General features: G+C 44.3%; 1 protein-coding gene across 1 annotated transcript; it reads right to left on the reverse strand.

The window, feature by feature from the left end:
* Nucleotides 1-1,042: 1,042 nt before the first annotated feature.
* On the reverse strand, nt 1,043-16,015 carry LOC138783088 (polyadenylate-binding protein 1). The gene is made up of 16 exons (XM_069957325.1): nt 15,600-16,015; nt 11,510-11,725; nt 10,137-10,330; nt 9,938-10,053; nt 8,347-8,486; nt 8,144-8,238; nt 6,980-7,117; nt 6,782-6,877; nt 6,354-6,623; nt 6,184-6,274; nt 5,875-5,985; nt 5,166-5,326; nt 4,916-5,000; nt 4,553-4,683; nt 4,350-4,449; nt 1,043-1,463 (listed from the first exon to the last, which is right to left on the reverse strand). Exons 2-15 carry the CDS (start codon nt 11,700-11,702, stop codon nt 4,357-4,359), a joined length of 1,914 nt encoding a protein of 637 aa, XP_069813426.1. The 5' UTR covers nt 11,703-11,725; nt 15,600-16,015; the 3' UTR covers nt 1,043-1,463; nt 4,350-4,356.
* Between the last annotated feature and the right edge of the window lie 14 nt (nt 16,016-16,029).

Below are 16,029 nucleotides of genomic sequence, written 5' to 3' on the forward strand. Positions count from 1 at the left end.
GTTGGGAATCTGCAGCAGTTTACAGTGCTATGCATGTGAAAGCCATTATAAGTTCCCATTCCTGCAGCACAAAAACTCAACACCTTTAAAAAGTCACTTTAAAACTTTTGACATGTTTTTATGCCATGTCAAAAGTTTTGTAATCAGTGCGGGTCTGAGTGTTCAAACCCATAGCGATCGGGAGATAGAGCTGGCTCAAAGTCACGTGATCAGTCAGATCAGTTCATTTTCTTACAGCAAAGCAGAATTTGTCCAAAGCTCAACTGTGGCAAACCTGCAGCACAATAAGTAACAGGGCCAGCATTTAAAGGGGTTATCCAGGATAAGAACTACCCCTGACCCCAAGGTTGTGTGTAGTGTCACAATTGAGCTCCATTCAATTCAATGGAACCAAGCTGCAAAACCAACACCCAAACTGAGGATAAGGGTGGTGCCGATTCTGGAAGAAAACCTCCATGTATTTCTAAGCCTTAATAAACCCTTTAAACATTTGCAGATTAAGGGTCCATTTACATAGAAAGATTATCTGCCAAAGATTTGAAGCCAAAGCCAGGAATGGATTTGAAAAGAGGAGAAATCCCAGGCTTTCCTTTATGACCTGATCTCTGTTTATAGTCCGTTCCTGGCTTTGGCTTCAAATCTTTGGCAGATAATCTTTGTGTAAATGGACCCTAAGGCTATGGTACCCATGCCGTATAAACGACCAGTGTTTAATGCTACCTACAGTCGGAATTAATGATGATTAATTACAACGGTAGTGTTAAACAATGGCTGTTCATGCGGAATGGCCGTTGTTTATACAGCGTGGGAACACGGCCTAAGGCCGCATTCACACGTTCCGTATTCTGCACGGTACACGTATGTGGAATGCCTGTAACTGAGCCCCCTCCCCCCTGCCAGCATCTGTGATATGCTACTGCGATACAGTGGCAGGACAAACTATATTAAAATGCAACACCCACATCTCAATTAAAGGGGTACTCCTGTGGGAAAAAGGATTCGAGATTTAATATACTTTCTAACAAATGACCACAAAACCATGCAATGTTTTAAGTAATTTTATTAAAGCAAGAATTTTATAATCCAAATTATGTTTTGCCCAGCTATCTTTCCCACAAAATACCAACTGTGGCGAAATTCTGGGCTTTTTAACAATAAAGAATTACAAAATCAAAGAAAGGAATGCTTAACTTCTCGTACTGTGTTCAAAATGCCTTTCCCCGGGTCTTAAAAAAACAATTCCATTTGTTTTTATATATTTTACTATTTTTTTGTATTTTTTTTTTTAATATCTAGGACCAGCAGTGATATGCCAGACCTGGCATTTGTCTGTACGTAAGCATTGTAGGTTCCTTTCCTTTTTTATTTGATTTTATGTTTTGCAGTGTTTTTCAGAGATTTAAGTTTTTCCATGTTTTGATATTTTTCTCAGATGAAGTGAAGTTCTTTAAAGTTCCATTTGCCTAAGGGGGGAAGAAAACACAAATAAGTATACAATATTCTACTGGTACAATTGCCAATATCATAATGAGATCATTGTGTTGGGGTGAGAAGACTGTTGGGGTGCATACTGGAAACAAGATACTCATACCCAGTTTAAAAAAAAACAAACACACAACACACTATGGCCTGGCCAGTGGAAACCTTTGACATTCCTATAAGCTTGACTTACGGTCTATGCCTGAGGTCACCCTCTGATGTAGTATTTGTTTCAGTTAAGTGGGTGGTTGACAGTCAGTGATTGACAGCTACCTGTGTATAAATGTGCATGTCTAGGGCTGTCAATCACAGACTAGGACCACCCACCTGACTATTAAAGCCAGAAGAAGTTACATGGGTCAATGGCAAGTAAGGGTCCATTTACACAGAAAGATTATCTAACAGATTATCTGCCAAAAATTTGAAGCCAAAGCCAGAAAGACTATAAACAGATCTGGTCATAAAGGAGAGCCTGATATTTTTCCCATTTCCAAATCTATTCCTGGCTGTGGCTTCAAATCTTTGGCAGATAATCTTTCTGTGTAAATGGACCCTTAATCTGCTCAGCTCCTCCTGCTCTATAATTTAAGGCCTGCAGATCAGTCTGCATTTTCAATGTGAGATTCACCTTAAATGAGGTATTCCAAGATCAAATAACTAAATCGCAGGTACCCTCTGTACCCCGGGTGATCTCCGTATCATCCGGGGCTCCCCCACGTGACCTGCGGATTTGTTCAATCCTATGGAGCCGTCGGGAAGAGCCTTCAGAGTTTTCCTATACAGCAGGGATCAGCCACTATACGCCTGCATCCACATTCAAACGATAGCCCCTAATTGCCCCTATGCTAATGTGGGGTTTAGGAGAATTTGGGGAGTCACCAGCTTGGCACGCCCCCCCACCCCCCGTGCCGCCCCCTCCATTGCCGCTTGCCAAGCACACATGAATTTGCATAGCAACCCCCTCCCGCTATGCATATTCATGTGTGCATAGTGAGCAGCACTGGAGGGGGCGGCACGGGGGAAGGCGGACTGGGCGTGCTAAGCTGGTGACGCCCCAAATGCTACTAAACCTCTTATTAGCATAGGGGCAATTAGGAGCCATCGTTTGAATGCGGGGCAGAAGAGAAGATTTAGTAGCAGCCCTGCTCTTCTCAGGTAATGATCTACAGCGGCATATCAGCAGGTTCATACGGCTGAACCTGCTGATAGTGCCGCTTTAAGTGAAACCACATCCCTTCATTCTCCATAATGACCCTTTAACTGTTCCACCTACTAACAGAAATTAACATCTCGCCGCCACAAGATAGGTCCCACTCAGCCAGCCCACAAAGTGCCTCTAGTACATGTAGTAGTGCACTTGCATACCTGCCATTTCTTACAGCCCCCAGCCAATATACATTGCAAGTGGAGGGACTGATAGGGAGGAATTTCCCACGTCTGGCTTTATCATGCCTCAGTCTTAATAAATCTGCCGAAGTGATGGACAGCAGGGATTTACACCTGCCCCTTAATATATCTGCCTGACTACCACACAACTGAATCTACACCAAGTCTGAGCTAGCATATATTCCCACTATGATTTACATCAGGTCACTAGAGTACATCAAAGCACACCTGGCGGGCTGTCCATTATAATACCCTGATCAGTATTTGCTCTGAGACCCATACGGAAGAGGCAGGAGGATGTAGCAGAGTACACTGGTCTAGTCTAAAATTATGGAGACACTGTTTCCAGCTCTCATCAACTTCAATGGGGTTTATTAAACAAATGAAGGCAGAAAAGTCACTGTATAAGGAGGAAACCCAGTACTTTATAAACCCTGCTTAATGGTGAGAGCGGTTGTAGAGAGTTTATACTTGTGGTTTTATAACCGAGTGAACATAGTAACTACACAGCATAGATAAATAGATAAAAATTTTTAGGTGAGCATGGATTGAGAAAAAAGCTTTGTGGCAAAGTCCCCACCACTTCTAAGATTGACACTTTTTTTTTTAATTCATCACAAATACACAAATCTGACAGAAGTCAATGTTTTATAGCTGAAAAACTGGGTCTCCCCCTAAGAAATGCTGCTGCACTATGTAAATCTGCATTTTCCACTTTTATTTCAATCATAAAATCACACGGTTACAGAAATTCTAAAATTCTAAGAAAAAAACCCATTTGGGACAAAGAAATCAAACTACTGTAGCAGTTCACACTCTGCTATGATAATCACACGCAATATAAAATCTACTTATACAGAAGATAGAAAAAATATTTACAATTTATAAGAAATAAACTTTGAAATGCATAGGATTAGCATGGTGCCAGATGGCAATCTTAAAGAGTCCGTTCGTAAAATGAAACCACGATATGGTTCCCCATGAGGTTTCTCCCCAACCCCAGAAATGGCTCTCCTTGCGATGCTTTCAGGCTCCAAAAAAATGATAGTGTCTCCTAAGACAATCCTTGCTGGCAGCTAGATGGTGTATCCCCAGACCTTGGAAATCTGCTCCTCCGCTGTGCTTAGTGTGTGGAAGACCTAGAAATGCTTTGAGGATTTAGAAGCTACTGCCCACAGCCAATAATGGCATATGTCCTTTTATACCATGTGGCTAACATGGCTCCAAATGTGGGAGTGCCCCTTTTTCCAAACCTTAATATGGTGCATATAACCTCTTAAAGAGGTATCTTTTCCGCCTTACACCACCACCCCTCTGTACTGTCTGTACACATTGTAAACGGTGTACTAAATCCATATAATAAGATGACTGTACAAATAAAATCCATGTCCTGTTGCAGTAGGAGGTTCCATCCTCCATTTAATGTTTGTCTTGGTGATCAATAAAACTTTATTGAACCATAAAAAAGGGAAGCCACAACTCACATGCATGTTAGACGGCTGCCACTCCAGCAGCGTTGCCTACAGCCTTCTGTGCAGCTTCCTTGGCCTGATGGGCCTGCAGCACAGCGACCGCTTCGTCAACCTAAAAAAAAAAAAAAAAAAGGAAGCCACAAGTTAGCACCACAACTTTACACCATGACCTCAAGAGATGACCTGAAAGAAAGTATGCACTACACTGCAAATACCTTAGAGCGCAGAGATTCTGGGGACTCAAGCATGTGGAGAAGCTCAGAGTTATCAATCTCCAGCAACATTCCTGTGATTTTACCAGCCAGTGTGGGGTGCATGGCTTGAATGAGAGGGAAGAGACGCTCACCTAAAAAATACAAAAAGACGTTCAAGTCAAACTTCATGGTCTTCCTTGATGTAAATCACAGGGGTCAAACTCAGGCTCTCCAGCTGTTACAAAACTACAATTCCCATCATGTCTGGACAGCCAAAGCTTTGGCTGTGCAGGCATCATGGGTATTATAGTTTTGAAACAGCTGGAGGGTCTGGGTTTGCCACCCCTAGTGTAAATATAAGAGGTGATGTAGAGCTTTACGTACCCAGCATTTGTTTCTGTTCTTGTGGTGGAGCAGAGGCCAGCATGGAGGCAGTCAGGGGCTCTTGTCCTTGCACATGGACAGCAGGCTGCAAAGCAAACATTATGCATGTTAGGAAACGTTAAAGGTGTACGTTTCTGAAAGTCAAAGTAACTTTACTAACTAAAAAGTAGTCATACACCTTCATAATCTGTGGGTTTGACAAAGATCCACCTAATCAGACCAGGCAATGAAATTATGACTCAATGCTTACCTGCTGCATAGCAACTTGTGGCTGAGCATTAAGGTGTTGCTGGGGATTACGTACACCTGCAGCATACTTATACTGAGGAACTGAGCGCACGGTGGAAGTGGCGGCGGCTGCAGCAGCTGCGGCTGTAGGACGAGGTCCCATTGTTTGGGTTGAAGTATTTGCTGTAGGGGAAATGGGAAGAGTTTAGCATTGATTACTAAATTAAAAACAGTCTAGGATTTGTTCTCTTTGAAACAAACATTGGGGCAGTGTTTCCAATCAGCGGCACCATTCAAATAGACAGGTACACATCAGGGCTTTTGCTTTTACACTAGTCTGGTTCTCTCAAGTTCTACAGTCTGAGAATAGCAGAAACACTTCATACTGACAATGAAGAGCCCCGCCAACAATTGCAAAAAGTTAAGTTTTTGAAAAGGCCATCAAAATTCATACTTTGTTCTCTCAAACTTTGAAATACGGAAAGCCTCAAGTTCTAGACTTTGTCTAACCCTAACCAGACTAACATATACGTGTGTCACTTTCAGGCAGGAAGTGTTGTATGGTTTTAGGGGCTAAGAGCACTCTATACACCGCAGATACTGGCTGTGTATTACAACTGAAACCCACCCCATCTATTTACCCCTAGATGCTGCATAGTCAGTTACCAGAGCACCTAGATGGATAGCCAGGGATAAATATGGTAGCCATGGATGAGCAGATGGGCACTTACCAACACGCTGAGCTGGTACAACCCGTGGCACTGAAGAGGCTGGTCTCACTGTGCCAAAAGTTGGAGGTCTTGGAGCAGCAGGTCTGATGGCTCCGGGCATATTCTGGAATGCTGTAAAAAGACAAATTGAAAGTTCAAGCTTATGTAAGAGCCAACACCTGAAACCTAATCCACTTCATGATTTTGCCAGGATACCGGCAATCTTTAGTTTACAAAAAGTATGTTTTAAAATTTTAACCATAAACAAATATAAGCATGACATAGCCCAAAATAAAGGGGTTACCAGCAGAATAAATATCTATGACTTACGGTGAGGTCTAGCCCCTTGCGCTGTCCAACGGGGACTAGGTCTAAGCTGTGCTATTTGTCCAGCTGGGTAGTATGCAGCACGGTTTTGAGCCTAAAAGAGAAGACCGGTATTTAGCAATCATCCCACATGTACCAGGGAGAATTTACCATCTTGTGGTGTGGAGACATACCGGTGGAATAGCAGCCATGAAGTAGCTGGATGGTGGTGGCTGATAGGGATTGATGACAGGGTTGGGCACAGCCCTGACACTGGCCATTCTCTGCATATACTGGTTGGTCAGATGGGCTTGACGTTCCTCCTTGCGTTGTGCCAAGGCGACATACAAAGGCTTGGTGGCTACAATCCTACCATTCATTTCTGTGACTGCTTTGGTTGCCTCTTCTGGCGAGGAGAAGCAAACGAAGCCAAAGCCTTTGCTGCGTCCACCTTCCATCATGACCTGTAATACATCACAACACCACAAAGTTAACACAAAGCTAAAGTAAATTAATCCAAATAAATGTAGACAGTGTTTGAAACTGTAGAAAAACATTGAGATGAACCAATATCTGGTATACATTAAAATGACAGTATATGAGAGCATAGATCTAAGCTTACCTTCGCACTGGTGATGGTACCAAAAGGGGAGAATTCCTTTCGCAATCTCTCATCATCAATTCCATCATCAAGATTTTTTACGTAGAGATTGACTCCCTATAAAAAAAAGGGAATGATTGTAAAAGCTTGTTTATCTGAAGAATACATAATTTATAGGACGTATTTCCATTCAGCCCATAACCCTATAGTGTTACTCACCTGATATCTGGTGATTCTGTCTTGTTTCATTTGTTCAAACTTTCTCTTAAGCTCAGTTTGCCTCTCAACTTTCTTCTGAGCTCGCCCAACATAGATGGCCTTACCATTCATGTCCTTGCCATTCATTTCGTCCACAGCCTTAAGGAAAAAAAAAGACAAAAATTCACTCAAGTATCTGAAAGGAGTTTCCTCATCGTAAACATTTATGCTATAGGTGTAGGATAGGGCATAAATTTCATCCCCAAGAACATAGCATAGCTGAGGAGAAGTCCTGTGACGTTCCAGAGATCGCACCGCTCTTGTCTCCAGTTTGGGTGCAGGTTTTGTAATTCAGGTCTATTAAAATGAGCTTAAAGGGGTACTCCAGTGTGGGGACACTTTTTTTCATGGGACAGGGAAGGAGGTGGCCAAGGAAAGACGTCCACTCACCTCCCCGGTTCCAGCGGTGGGTCCTGCATCGCGGCCCTCCGGTGCCCGGCTCCCGGTGTCTGACGCGGACCCGAGACGTGACGTCTCAGGTCCGCTCATCCACTCAGTAAAGGAGGCGGGATTAGTTTCAAGTCCGCTCAGATCCCGCCTCCTTCACCGAGTGGCTAAGCGGACCTGAGACGTCACGTCTCGGGTCCGCGTCAGAAACCGGGAAGCGGACGAGAACCGGGCACCGGAGGGCCGCGATGGAACCGGGGAGGTGAGTGGACGTCTTTTTCCTCGGCCACATCCTCCCCGGTCCCAGTAAAAAAAAAGTGCCCCCACACTGGAGTACCCCTTTAATTGAAAACCGCACCTGAACTGGAGACAAGAGTGGTGCTGTCTCTGCAAGAAAGTGGCCATGTTTTTCTAGCAGTGGATAAACCCTTTAAGCAATGCCACGTATAGAATTGTTGATCCCCTGTACCACAGGCAGAAGTCCGAATAAAGCAGTTATTGCCGAGTGGTCAGACGCCATTGTTTAGCATTTGTTAGGACAACCAAAGAGTCCAAGCTGCTGTAATGGAGTAAGAGCTAATGATAATTTATTCAGCTTAATTATAAAAAAGGTTCAGGACACGGTCAGTATATACATAGGGAATAATCATTTAAGTCACATGACTTTCCAAGGTATTTACATTGCTGTGAAGCACCCAATGAATAAATATTTCTAAGCAACATTGGCTTCCAACTTACTTTTTGTGCATCCTCATGTCTCTCAAAGCTGACAAAGCCAAATCCCTTGGATTTCCCGCTTTCATCAGTCATAACTTTAACACTAAGAGCAGGCCCTAAAAAAATAAAAAAAATTAATTGATACATGTAGATAAGCATGTGATCAGCCAGCCTAAAACTATCCAACAAAAGCTAAAAAGGCACAAAAACAAAGAGTTCCTTACCATATTTGCCAAACAGTTCCTTTAACCGTTCGTCATCCATGTCTTCACCAAAGTTCTTAATATATACATTAGTGAATTCTTTAGCTCTGGCTCCAAGCTCAGCTTCTCGTTCTTTACGTGATTTGAATCGGCCAACAAACCTTTAGAGGAAATACAGAAAAATACCTATTAATGGAAATTCCTTTGTATAAAAGTAAACACCAAAACTGAAGCTACTAAATGTTTACACAGCTTCCATTAAAGGGTTGAAGTCATCTAAAATTCTACAAAACTATTCAAAAATAGCAAAATTACTTTTTGAGCCCTAGGTGGGCTGTCAAGAAAGGTCAGCCATGTTTTAGTGTGTGGTTGTCAACAAGGGAACACCTTAAAGGGTTTGTACAGGGAGCAAGAGTGGCCTCCGTATGCACGTGTTGGACATAAACCTCCCCAAGACAAGAGGAGGCAGGAGCCAAGTGTAGATGAAATGTGGATGAAACAAACCATATTATTTATTTATAAATTCCAGAGTGCTACACAATAGATAGGGGTAACAAACAGGAACAATACAAGATCAAAAACACATTATACATAAGGGCAAATGGCAGACTGGTACATGGGGAAGAGGACTCTGCCCGCGAGGGCTTACAATCTATAAAGTAATGGGAGAGAAACAGGAGGTAAAGTGCAGCCAGTCAAGTATGATGCAGAATTATTATAGGTTGTAGCCTAGTTTGAAGAGATGGGTTTTCAGGTTACTTTTGAAGGACTTGATGGTGGATGAGAGCAGCATGTGTCAGGGTAGCAAGTTCCAGAATATGGAGGAGGCCCTATTCCACCGGACGATTATCATTCAGATTATTGTTAAATCGTTCGAATAATAATAGTAATCGTTCCTTTGAATGGCAGTTAACGACTAACAACCGAACGAGAAATCGCTGATAGTTTAATAAGACCTGGACCTATTTTTATCGTTGCTCGTTCACATTGAATAAGTCGTCGTTCGCAGCAGTGACAAGACAACCGCAAGAACGATCATAAGTAACTATTATCTTTCCATGTAAATGGGTGAACGATTTCAGGTTTTTTGTAATAGCGGTCGTTTGGATGCGAACGATAATCGTCCGGTGGAATAGGGCCCTTAAGTCTTGGAAGAGGTTGTGCGAGATACAAACAAGGGGAAACACAAAAGGAGGATCAAAGGTTGCGTGAGGGACGGTAGCGGGATATCAGGTCAGAGATGTACGGAGGGGACAGGTTGTGGATGGCCTTGTACGTCATGGTCAACAATTTAAAGAGAATACGTTGGGCAATGGGGAACCAGTGAAGGGATTGTCAGAGGTGAAGCAAGAGGAAACCATATGTGATATGATGTCCAATGGCTGTCAGATGTTGTGGTGACAGTCAGTAAATAATCAGTGTGTGCAAGTAGGGTTTCCCCCCCCCCCCCAATATGATGATCATAACTAGAGCCCCCCCTTCCTGTCTCCGAATACTTAAGTGAAAAATGTGGGCCAGAAAGCAGTACAGGCACCTATCTGCTCTTTGGCCAACCCCCTTTAAATTTCACAGGAAAACTATTAAAATGCAATGAGATAAAGGAAATACTTACACTTTGCGGTCATTTAAAAGCATGCCGTTCATCTTGTCGATGGCTCGCTCTGCGGCCTCCTGGGTCTCGAAATGTACAAATCCGTAGCCCTTAGACCCATTTTCGTCACATACCACCTGTAAGACCATATAAGTGAGTCACAAATTGATAATATATATAATACAACACAACCCAGAAAGACATTTCTAGGAATAATTACCTTGCAAGACAGAATGTTGCCGAAGGCAGAAAACGTGTCGTACAGGGCTTTGTTGTCGATAGATTTATCGAGATTTTTGATGAAAATGTTGCCGACGCCACTCTTGCGCAGAGATGGGTCGCGCTGAGACCACATGATTCGGACAGGCTTGCCTTTAATGACGTCAAAGTTCATGGTATCCAGGGCACGTTCAGCTGGCGATGGAAGGAAAGGAAAATTATTAAGCATCCGGTGTACATACAATGTGCCGGCCCTCTAGCTTTGTTAGAATTCTTCTCCACCTAAATATATCTGCATCACTGAATTCCAGGTTTAGGAATATAAAGTGGAAAGTTTACCAAAATGGAACATTACGCAACTTCCTAAAATACTTCTGTGCTCATTCCTGGGAAGTATTTTGCAGTCCTTGGTCCTTGCATATCTGGTATTTGAGCCATTTAACATTCCTAACACAGATGTATGAGAATTTATTACAAGATCTATGAAGCGCTGTACTAACCGGCCCAGGCATCTGCTCCTATCTGTCCTGTGTTTGCATTGTATAAGAAAGTGTTCAGACCTTACAATTACATCCAGTGTAGTCAACCCATTAAAGTCTCCAGAATGCTCCACCAGGGATGGGGAACCTTTGGCCCTCCAAGTGGTTGCAAAACTACAATTCCCATCATGCAAGGACAGCCAAAGCGAAGCTTTGGCTGTCCAGGCATGATAGGAATTGTAGTTTTGCAACCGCTTGAGGGCCAAAGGTCCCTCATCCCTGGTTCCCACTGAGCCCCAACCTGTTGCAAAACTACAACTCCCAGTGTTGTGAGGACATGCTGAGAGTTGTAATTTTGCATCATCTGGGCAGCCACAAGTTGGGGGATCAGTGGCGTATATCAGCACATGGAAACCTGCAAACCTTCAGCAATTGCAAAACTACAATTCCCATCATGCCTGGACAGCCAAAGCTTTGATTTGGACTGTCCAGGCAAGCTGGGAATTGTAGTTCTATAACCGCTGGAAAACTGCAGTTTCCCCTTCCCTAGTCTAGATTATATGTTCATGCATTTTACCAACATTCGACTTTTTGTCAGAGCTCAAAGGGTACTGTGTGAGATAATCAGAACATAAAATGTGTTCACATGAAACTAGTAAAGTCCCTAAGAGAAAAAAAAAAAAATATAGGCCTACCTAACCGCAAACTAACACTAGTCTATTCAGGATTTAGGAATCTGCATGGTGTTGTGATGCCTCAATATAGAAGCAGAGACAACTATACCTCCCTGAAACCCGACCTCACAACTGACTTTGTAAAAACATATATGGTCATGGGATTCAGAACACTTAAACCATATGTTCTCACTAGCGTCTATATATGAGAGAGGGCTCACCATCTGCAGGCTGCTGGAAGTTGACATAAGCATAGCCAAGAGATCGCCGGGTAATCATGTCTCTGCATACTCTGATAGACAAAATAGGCCCAGCAGGGCTGAACTTTTCATACAGCATAGCTTCTGTGACATCTGGGTGGAGGTCCCCAACGTACAGGGAGGCCATGGGATAGCTGGGAGCACTTGGATTCATGTTGTCTGGTGGTTACGGTTTGACTGAAAAAAAAAAAAGTCAATTAATAAAAGAGCTGACATTCTTCTCTAAGAATTAACATTACAGTAAAACTCTATAGTCCCCTAAGGGGAAATTCACACGTGGCAGGCCTGCTGCAGAACACCATCTGAAAATCCAGTCACCTGAATATGGGTTTAAGTTGAATACACATGGATTCACTCAGGTCACAGAAATTACTGCAACAAATCTGTCACCTGTGAACGCAACTTCTTAGCACATACTTAAAAAACAAACAAACACTGACACCAGCTTATCCCTCTGAGAACAAAAGGGTCAGCCAATGAAAATCTATCACACCTGACCCCCAACTTCACCATCAGTCACAGAAGAGTCAGGAGGCCCCCATATACCTCAAAGCAGGGATGGGGAACCTTCGGCCCTCCAGCTGTTGCAAAACTACTATTCTCATGATGCCTGGACAGTCCTAGCTTTAGCTTTTGCTGTCCAGGCATGATGGGAATTGTAGTTTTGCAACAGCTGGAGAGCCAAAGTTTCCCATCCCTGCCTTAAAGTGTCACTGTCGTTGCAAAGAATTTTTGACACGTAACAAGTTTTGATCAGTCTTGGTCTGAGTGTTCAGACCCATACCGATCAGGAGAACAAGTGGGGAGGCGAGCTCTACAGAGCTCCACTATAAGTCTGACTTTTTTCAAAGTCAGAGCAGAGCGTGGACGCGCTGCAGGGGGTCGGTAGAGGGGTGAACACTCAGACTTGGACCAATCAAAACTTTTGACATATGACGCTTTAACACTGTTGGCAAAACTCAGCAGCCGGTCAGGTTGACTTTAGTTGAGTTTCGTGTCTGAGATGACACAATGGAGTGCCCATACACTATATTAAAGGTGGAATACCTGCACTGACTTTAATGGCCAGTCAGAGTCAGCTAGTGGCCACGTTTGGATCATTGAAGTCAATGAGGCCCGTGCCTTCCCATGCTCACAGCAGCCCATTGAGACAACATATACATAATTTGAACGTGCCAGGTGGGTACATCACTGCTCCATTGCCTTTAGGGCTGACAAAACTAAATGGGATGGAGTGTATCAGAGGCGGCTCCAAAATCCTGCCAGAATCAGAGGGATTAAAGGGGTTGTCAAGCGAAAATATATATTTTTTTTAAATCAACTGGTGTCAGAAAGTTATATAGATTTATAATTTACTTCTATTAAAAAAAATCTCAAGCCTTCCAATACTTATTAGCTGCTGTATGTCCTACAGGAGATGTTTTATTTTCAGTCTGACACCGTGCTCTCTGCTGACATCTCTGTCCAGAGCAGGAGAGGTTTTCTATGGGGGATTTATACAAAACCAAGGCAGAGTTCCTTTCTCGGCCAGAGGTGGCAGCAGAGAGCAGTGTCAGACAAAATAAACATTTCCTGCAGGACATACAGAAGCTAATAAGTACAGGAAGATTTGAGATTTTTTAATAGAAGTAAATTACAAATCTATATAACTTTCTGACAGCAGTTGATTTGAAAGAAAAAGATTTTCGCTGGACAACCCCTTTAACCGGCAAACCCCTGACACTCGGGACCAGTGATGCCCTTTATATTGTACACACAGAACACAAGTGACAGATGCTGCTGCATGTCATCAGGTTACACATTAACCCGGCCCCAGTCACCAATTATCCCACATCTGGGAGCTGACACAAAGTGATTTATGTGCTTCAATATAGAAGCCAAAAAGCACCTCTAAATTCTTCACCAGGTGTGAGTCACCTCCACTACACAGATGACAGCCTGATATTAGGAGGAACACGCCTAATGCAACTAGTGCTGAGGGACCACAGGTATCAGGAAAACCAACGAGGCCTCTATGGCTTCTTATACATGAGGAATACACATGATGTAACTGCACGATGACAAAACTTCCTTCCTGTACACCAATGACAGCGGCAGCGTGTGCACATGACACGGCCGAACATTCCATCCATGTGCACACCTATTATACATGGGCAGTGTCACTGCATACCGAGGAGCGGCACTGCCCACAGTGTACTTCAGGGGGAGGGAACCTTGGCCCTCCAGCTGTTGCAAAACTACCAACTCCCATCATGCCTGGGCAGCCAAAGGCTGTGTAGGGAATCTATACAAGTCTCCATTCTCCGGATCAGATGATGGCCCCCGTCAAATAGAAAACGTCATGAGACCCCGTATCAATCTTCCCAATCAGGTGGTCACGCTAAGTTAGTCACTTCCTGTAAAGTTTCTCTAGAAGTTGTGTGCTCACAGTCAGCCACATGGCCTCCCTGGTCCTCCACCTATAACCAAACCACAACTCCCAGCATGCCCCTAGCATTCACACCAGCTGGAGAACATGATGCAACACTCCCTCCCATGTGCCCTCTCCTACCATGAACACAAAGCCGGACCAGACGCCACCTCAAACTTCCCAAAAGAAAAACTTTCTGGAGAGCGGAGGAATCTGTGGAAGCTGTGCGGCCCCCCATGTGTGATACTGCCGAGCCGCCAGATGGGGGCACTCTCACATACAGGCACTAATCTGACTGTGACCTCCCCACCACAGATCAGATAACAGTCACCATATGGCCCTGGACTGAAAGGGTTAACACACAATGCCCAAGGGAAGATGGCGGCAAGCGCTATACCTGTGACTCCCCCAGCAGGCACTGACAGATGGTTTAAACAGAAACGGCATGATGGGAGTAATAGTTTTGCAAAAGCCGGAGTTTCATGTCACATGACTGTCAGGCCAGGATAGGAGTTGTAGTTAGGCAACACTGGATGAGTCACAGGTCAGGTGACTGAGCTGGAGAACAGGTAGGATGACTGGCGGGCATGATGGGGGTTGTAGCGCAGGCAGGATGACTATCAGGCATGATGGGGGTTGTAGTACAGGCAGGATGACTATCAGGCATGATGGGGGTTGTAGTACAGGCAGGATGACTATCAGGCATGATGGGGGTTGTAGCACAGACAGGATGACTATCAGGCATGATGGGGGTTGTAGCACAGACAGGATGACTATCAGGCATGATGGGGGTTGTAGCACAGGCAGGATGACTATCAGGCATGATGGGGGTTGTAGCACAGGCAGGATGACTATCAGGCATGATGGGGGTTGTAGTACAGGCAGGATGACTATCAGGCATGATGGGGGTTGTAGCACAGGCAGGATGACTATCAAGCATGATGGGGGTTGTAGCACAGGCAGGATGACTATCAGGCATGATGGGGGTTGTAGTACAGGCAGGATGACTATCAGGCATGATGGGGGTTGTAGTACAGGCAGGATGACTATCAGGCATGATGGGGGTTGTAGTACAGGCAGGATGACTATCAGGCATGATGGGGGTTGTAGTACAGGCAGGATGACTATCAGGCATGATGGGGGTTGTAGCGCAGGCAGGATGACTATCAAGCATGATGGGGGTTGTAGCACAGCTCTGATGACTACTTTTGTGAGAGCCACAAGTTAGCCGACTTATTGCTGCAAAACTACAACTCCCAGCATGCACTGACTGATCTGCCTGTGGCCCTCACTCTATAAACCTCTACCCCCATGAAACTACAACTCCCAGCAGCCCCAAATAACATAGTAAAGCATGGCATGCTGGGAGTTGTAGTTTATTACATCACGACTCATTGCCCCGTCACCACTTACACCCCGGGATCCCCTCAACCCAGTCACGTGGTTAGAAGCCTAGTAGTGACGTCACGAGTCCCGGCCAGCCCGGCGGTAGTCACCCACACCAGAGAACCAAGGACTAACATTGCAGGAATACAGAAATACAGCACATAGACGATACACAACTTTACACACAGTAAGCATGCAGATAACGCATCAGAACCGCACGGTGCCCCATGAGAGGCGGTGCGGCCCAGCACTTACCGATGTCGGAGTGTCGGCAGTCTCGCTGATCCGGGCTCTTTCTCCGATTCCCGAGTTGCGATGTTGCTGCGGTTTTCGTTGTTTTTTTTTTCTTCACTTCTCGTTACTTATTCCGGTTTTTTTTTTTCTTTTGTAATTTTTTTTCTTCTCTCTAGCGTTAAAATCAGAGACAGCGGCGGCGCGGGCGGAGCGGTCCTTCTCTTGGTTAAAATCAACAGAAAATAAAATAAAACGTGAGGGGAGAAGAGGAGCGGAGGGAGATTTTTCTGGGTTTTTTGAAGGGATTTTGTGCTTTTTTTTTATTTTTTTAAATTTTTTTAATAATAAGAAATGTGTGCCGAGGCCAGGCTCCGGAGCACACACTCACACACAGCACTAACAGCCGGGGTAGAGGGGAAAAGGCCGCAGCCCTTCGGCGCGCTATTTATAC

Source organism: Dendropsophus ebraccatus, chromosome 2 (assembly GCF_027789765.1).
Source record: "Dendropsophus ebraccatus isolate aDenEbr1 chromosome 2, aDenEbr1.pat, whole genome shotgun sequence".
Lineage (NCBI taxonomy): Eukaryota > Metazoa > Chordata > Amphibia > Anura > Hylidae > Dendropsophus > Dendropsophus ebraccatus.

Bases quoted from the DNA above. Each gene is read 5' to 3' on its own strand.
- LOC138783088 (XM_069957325.1), bottom strand. From the start codon at position 11,702: ATGAATCCAAGTGCTCCCAGCTATCCCATGGCCTCCCTGTACGTTGGG. The intron at 8,239-8,346 runs GTAAGGAACTCT...TTATTTTTTTAG, and splicing joins GGAACTGTTTGGCAAATATG to GGCCTGCTCTTAGTGTTAAA. The intron at 6,878-6,979 runs GTGAGTAACACT...TTTTTTTTATAG, and splicing joins ACAGAATCACCAGATATCAG to GGAGTCAATCTCTACGTAAA.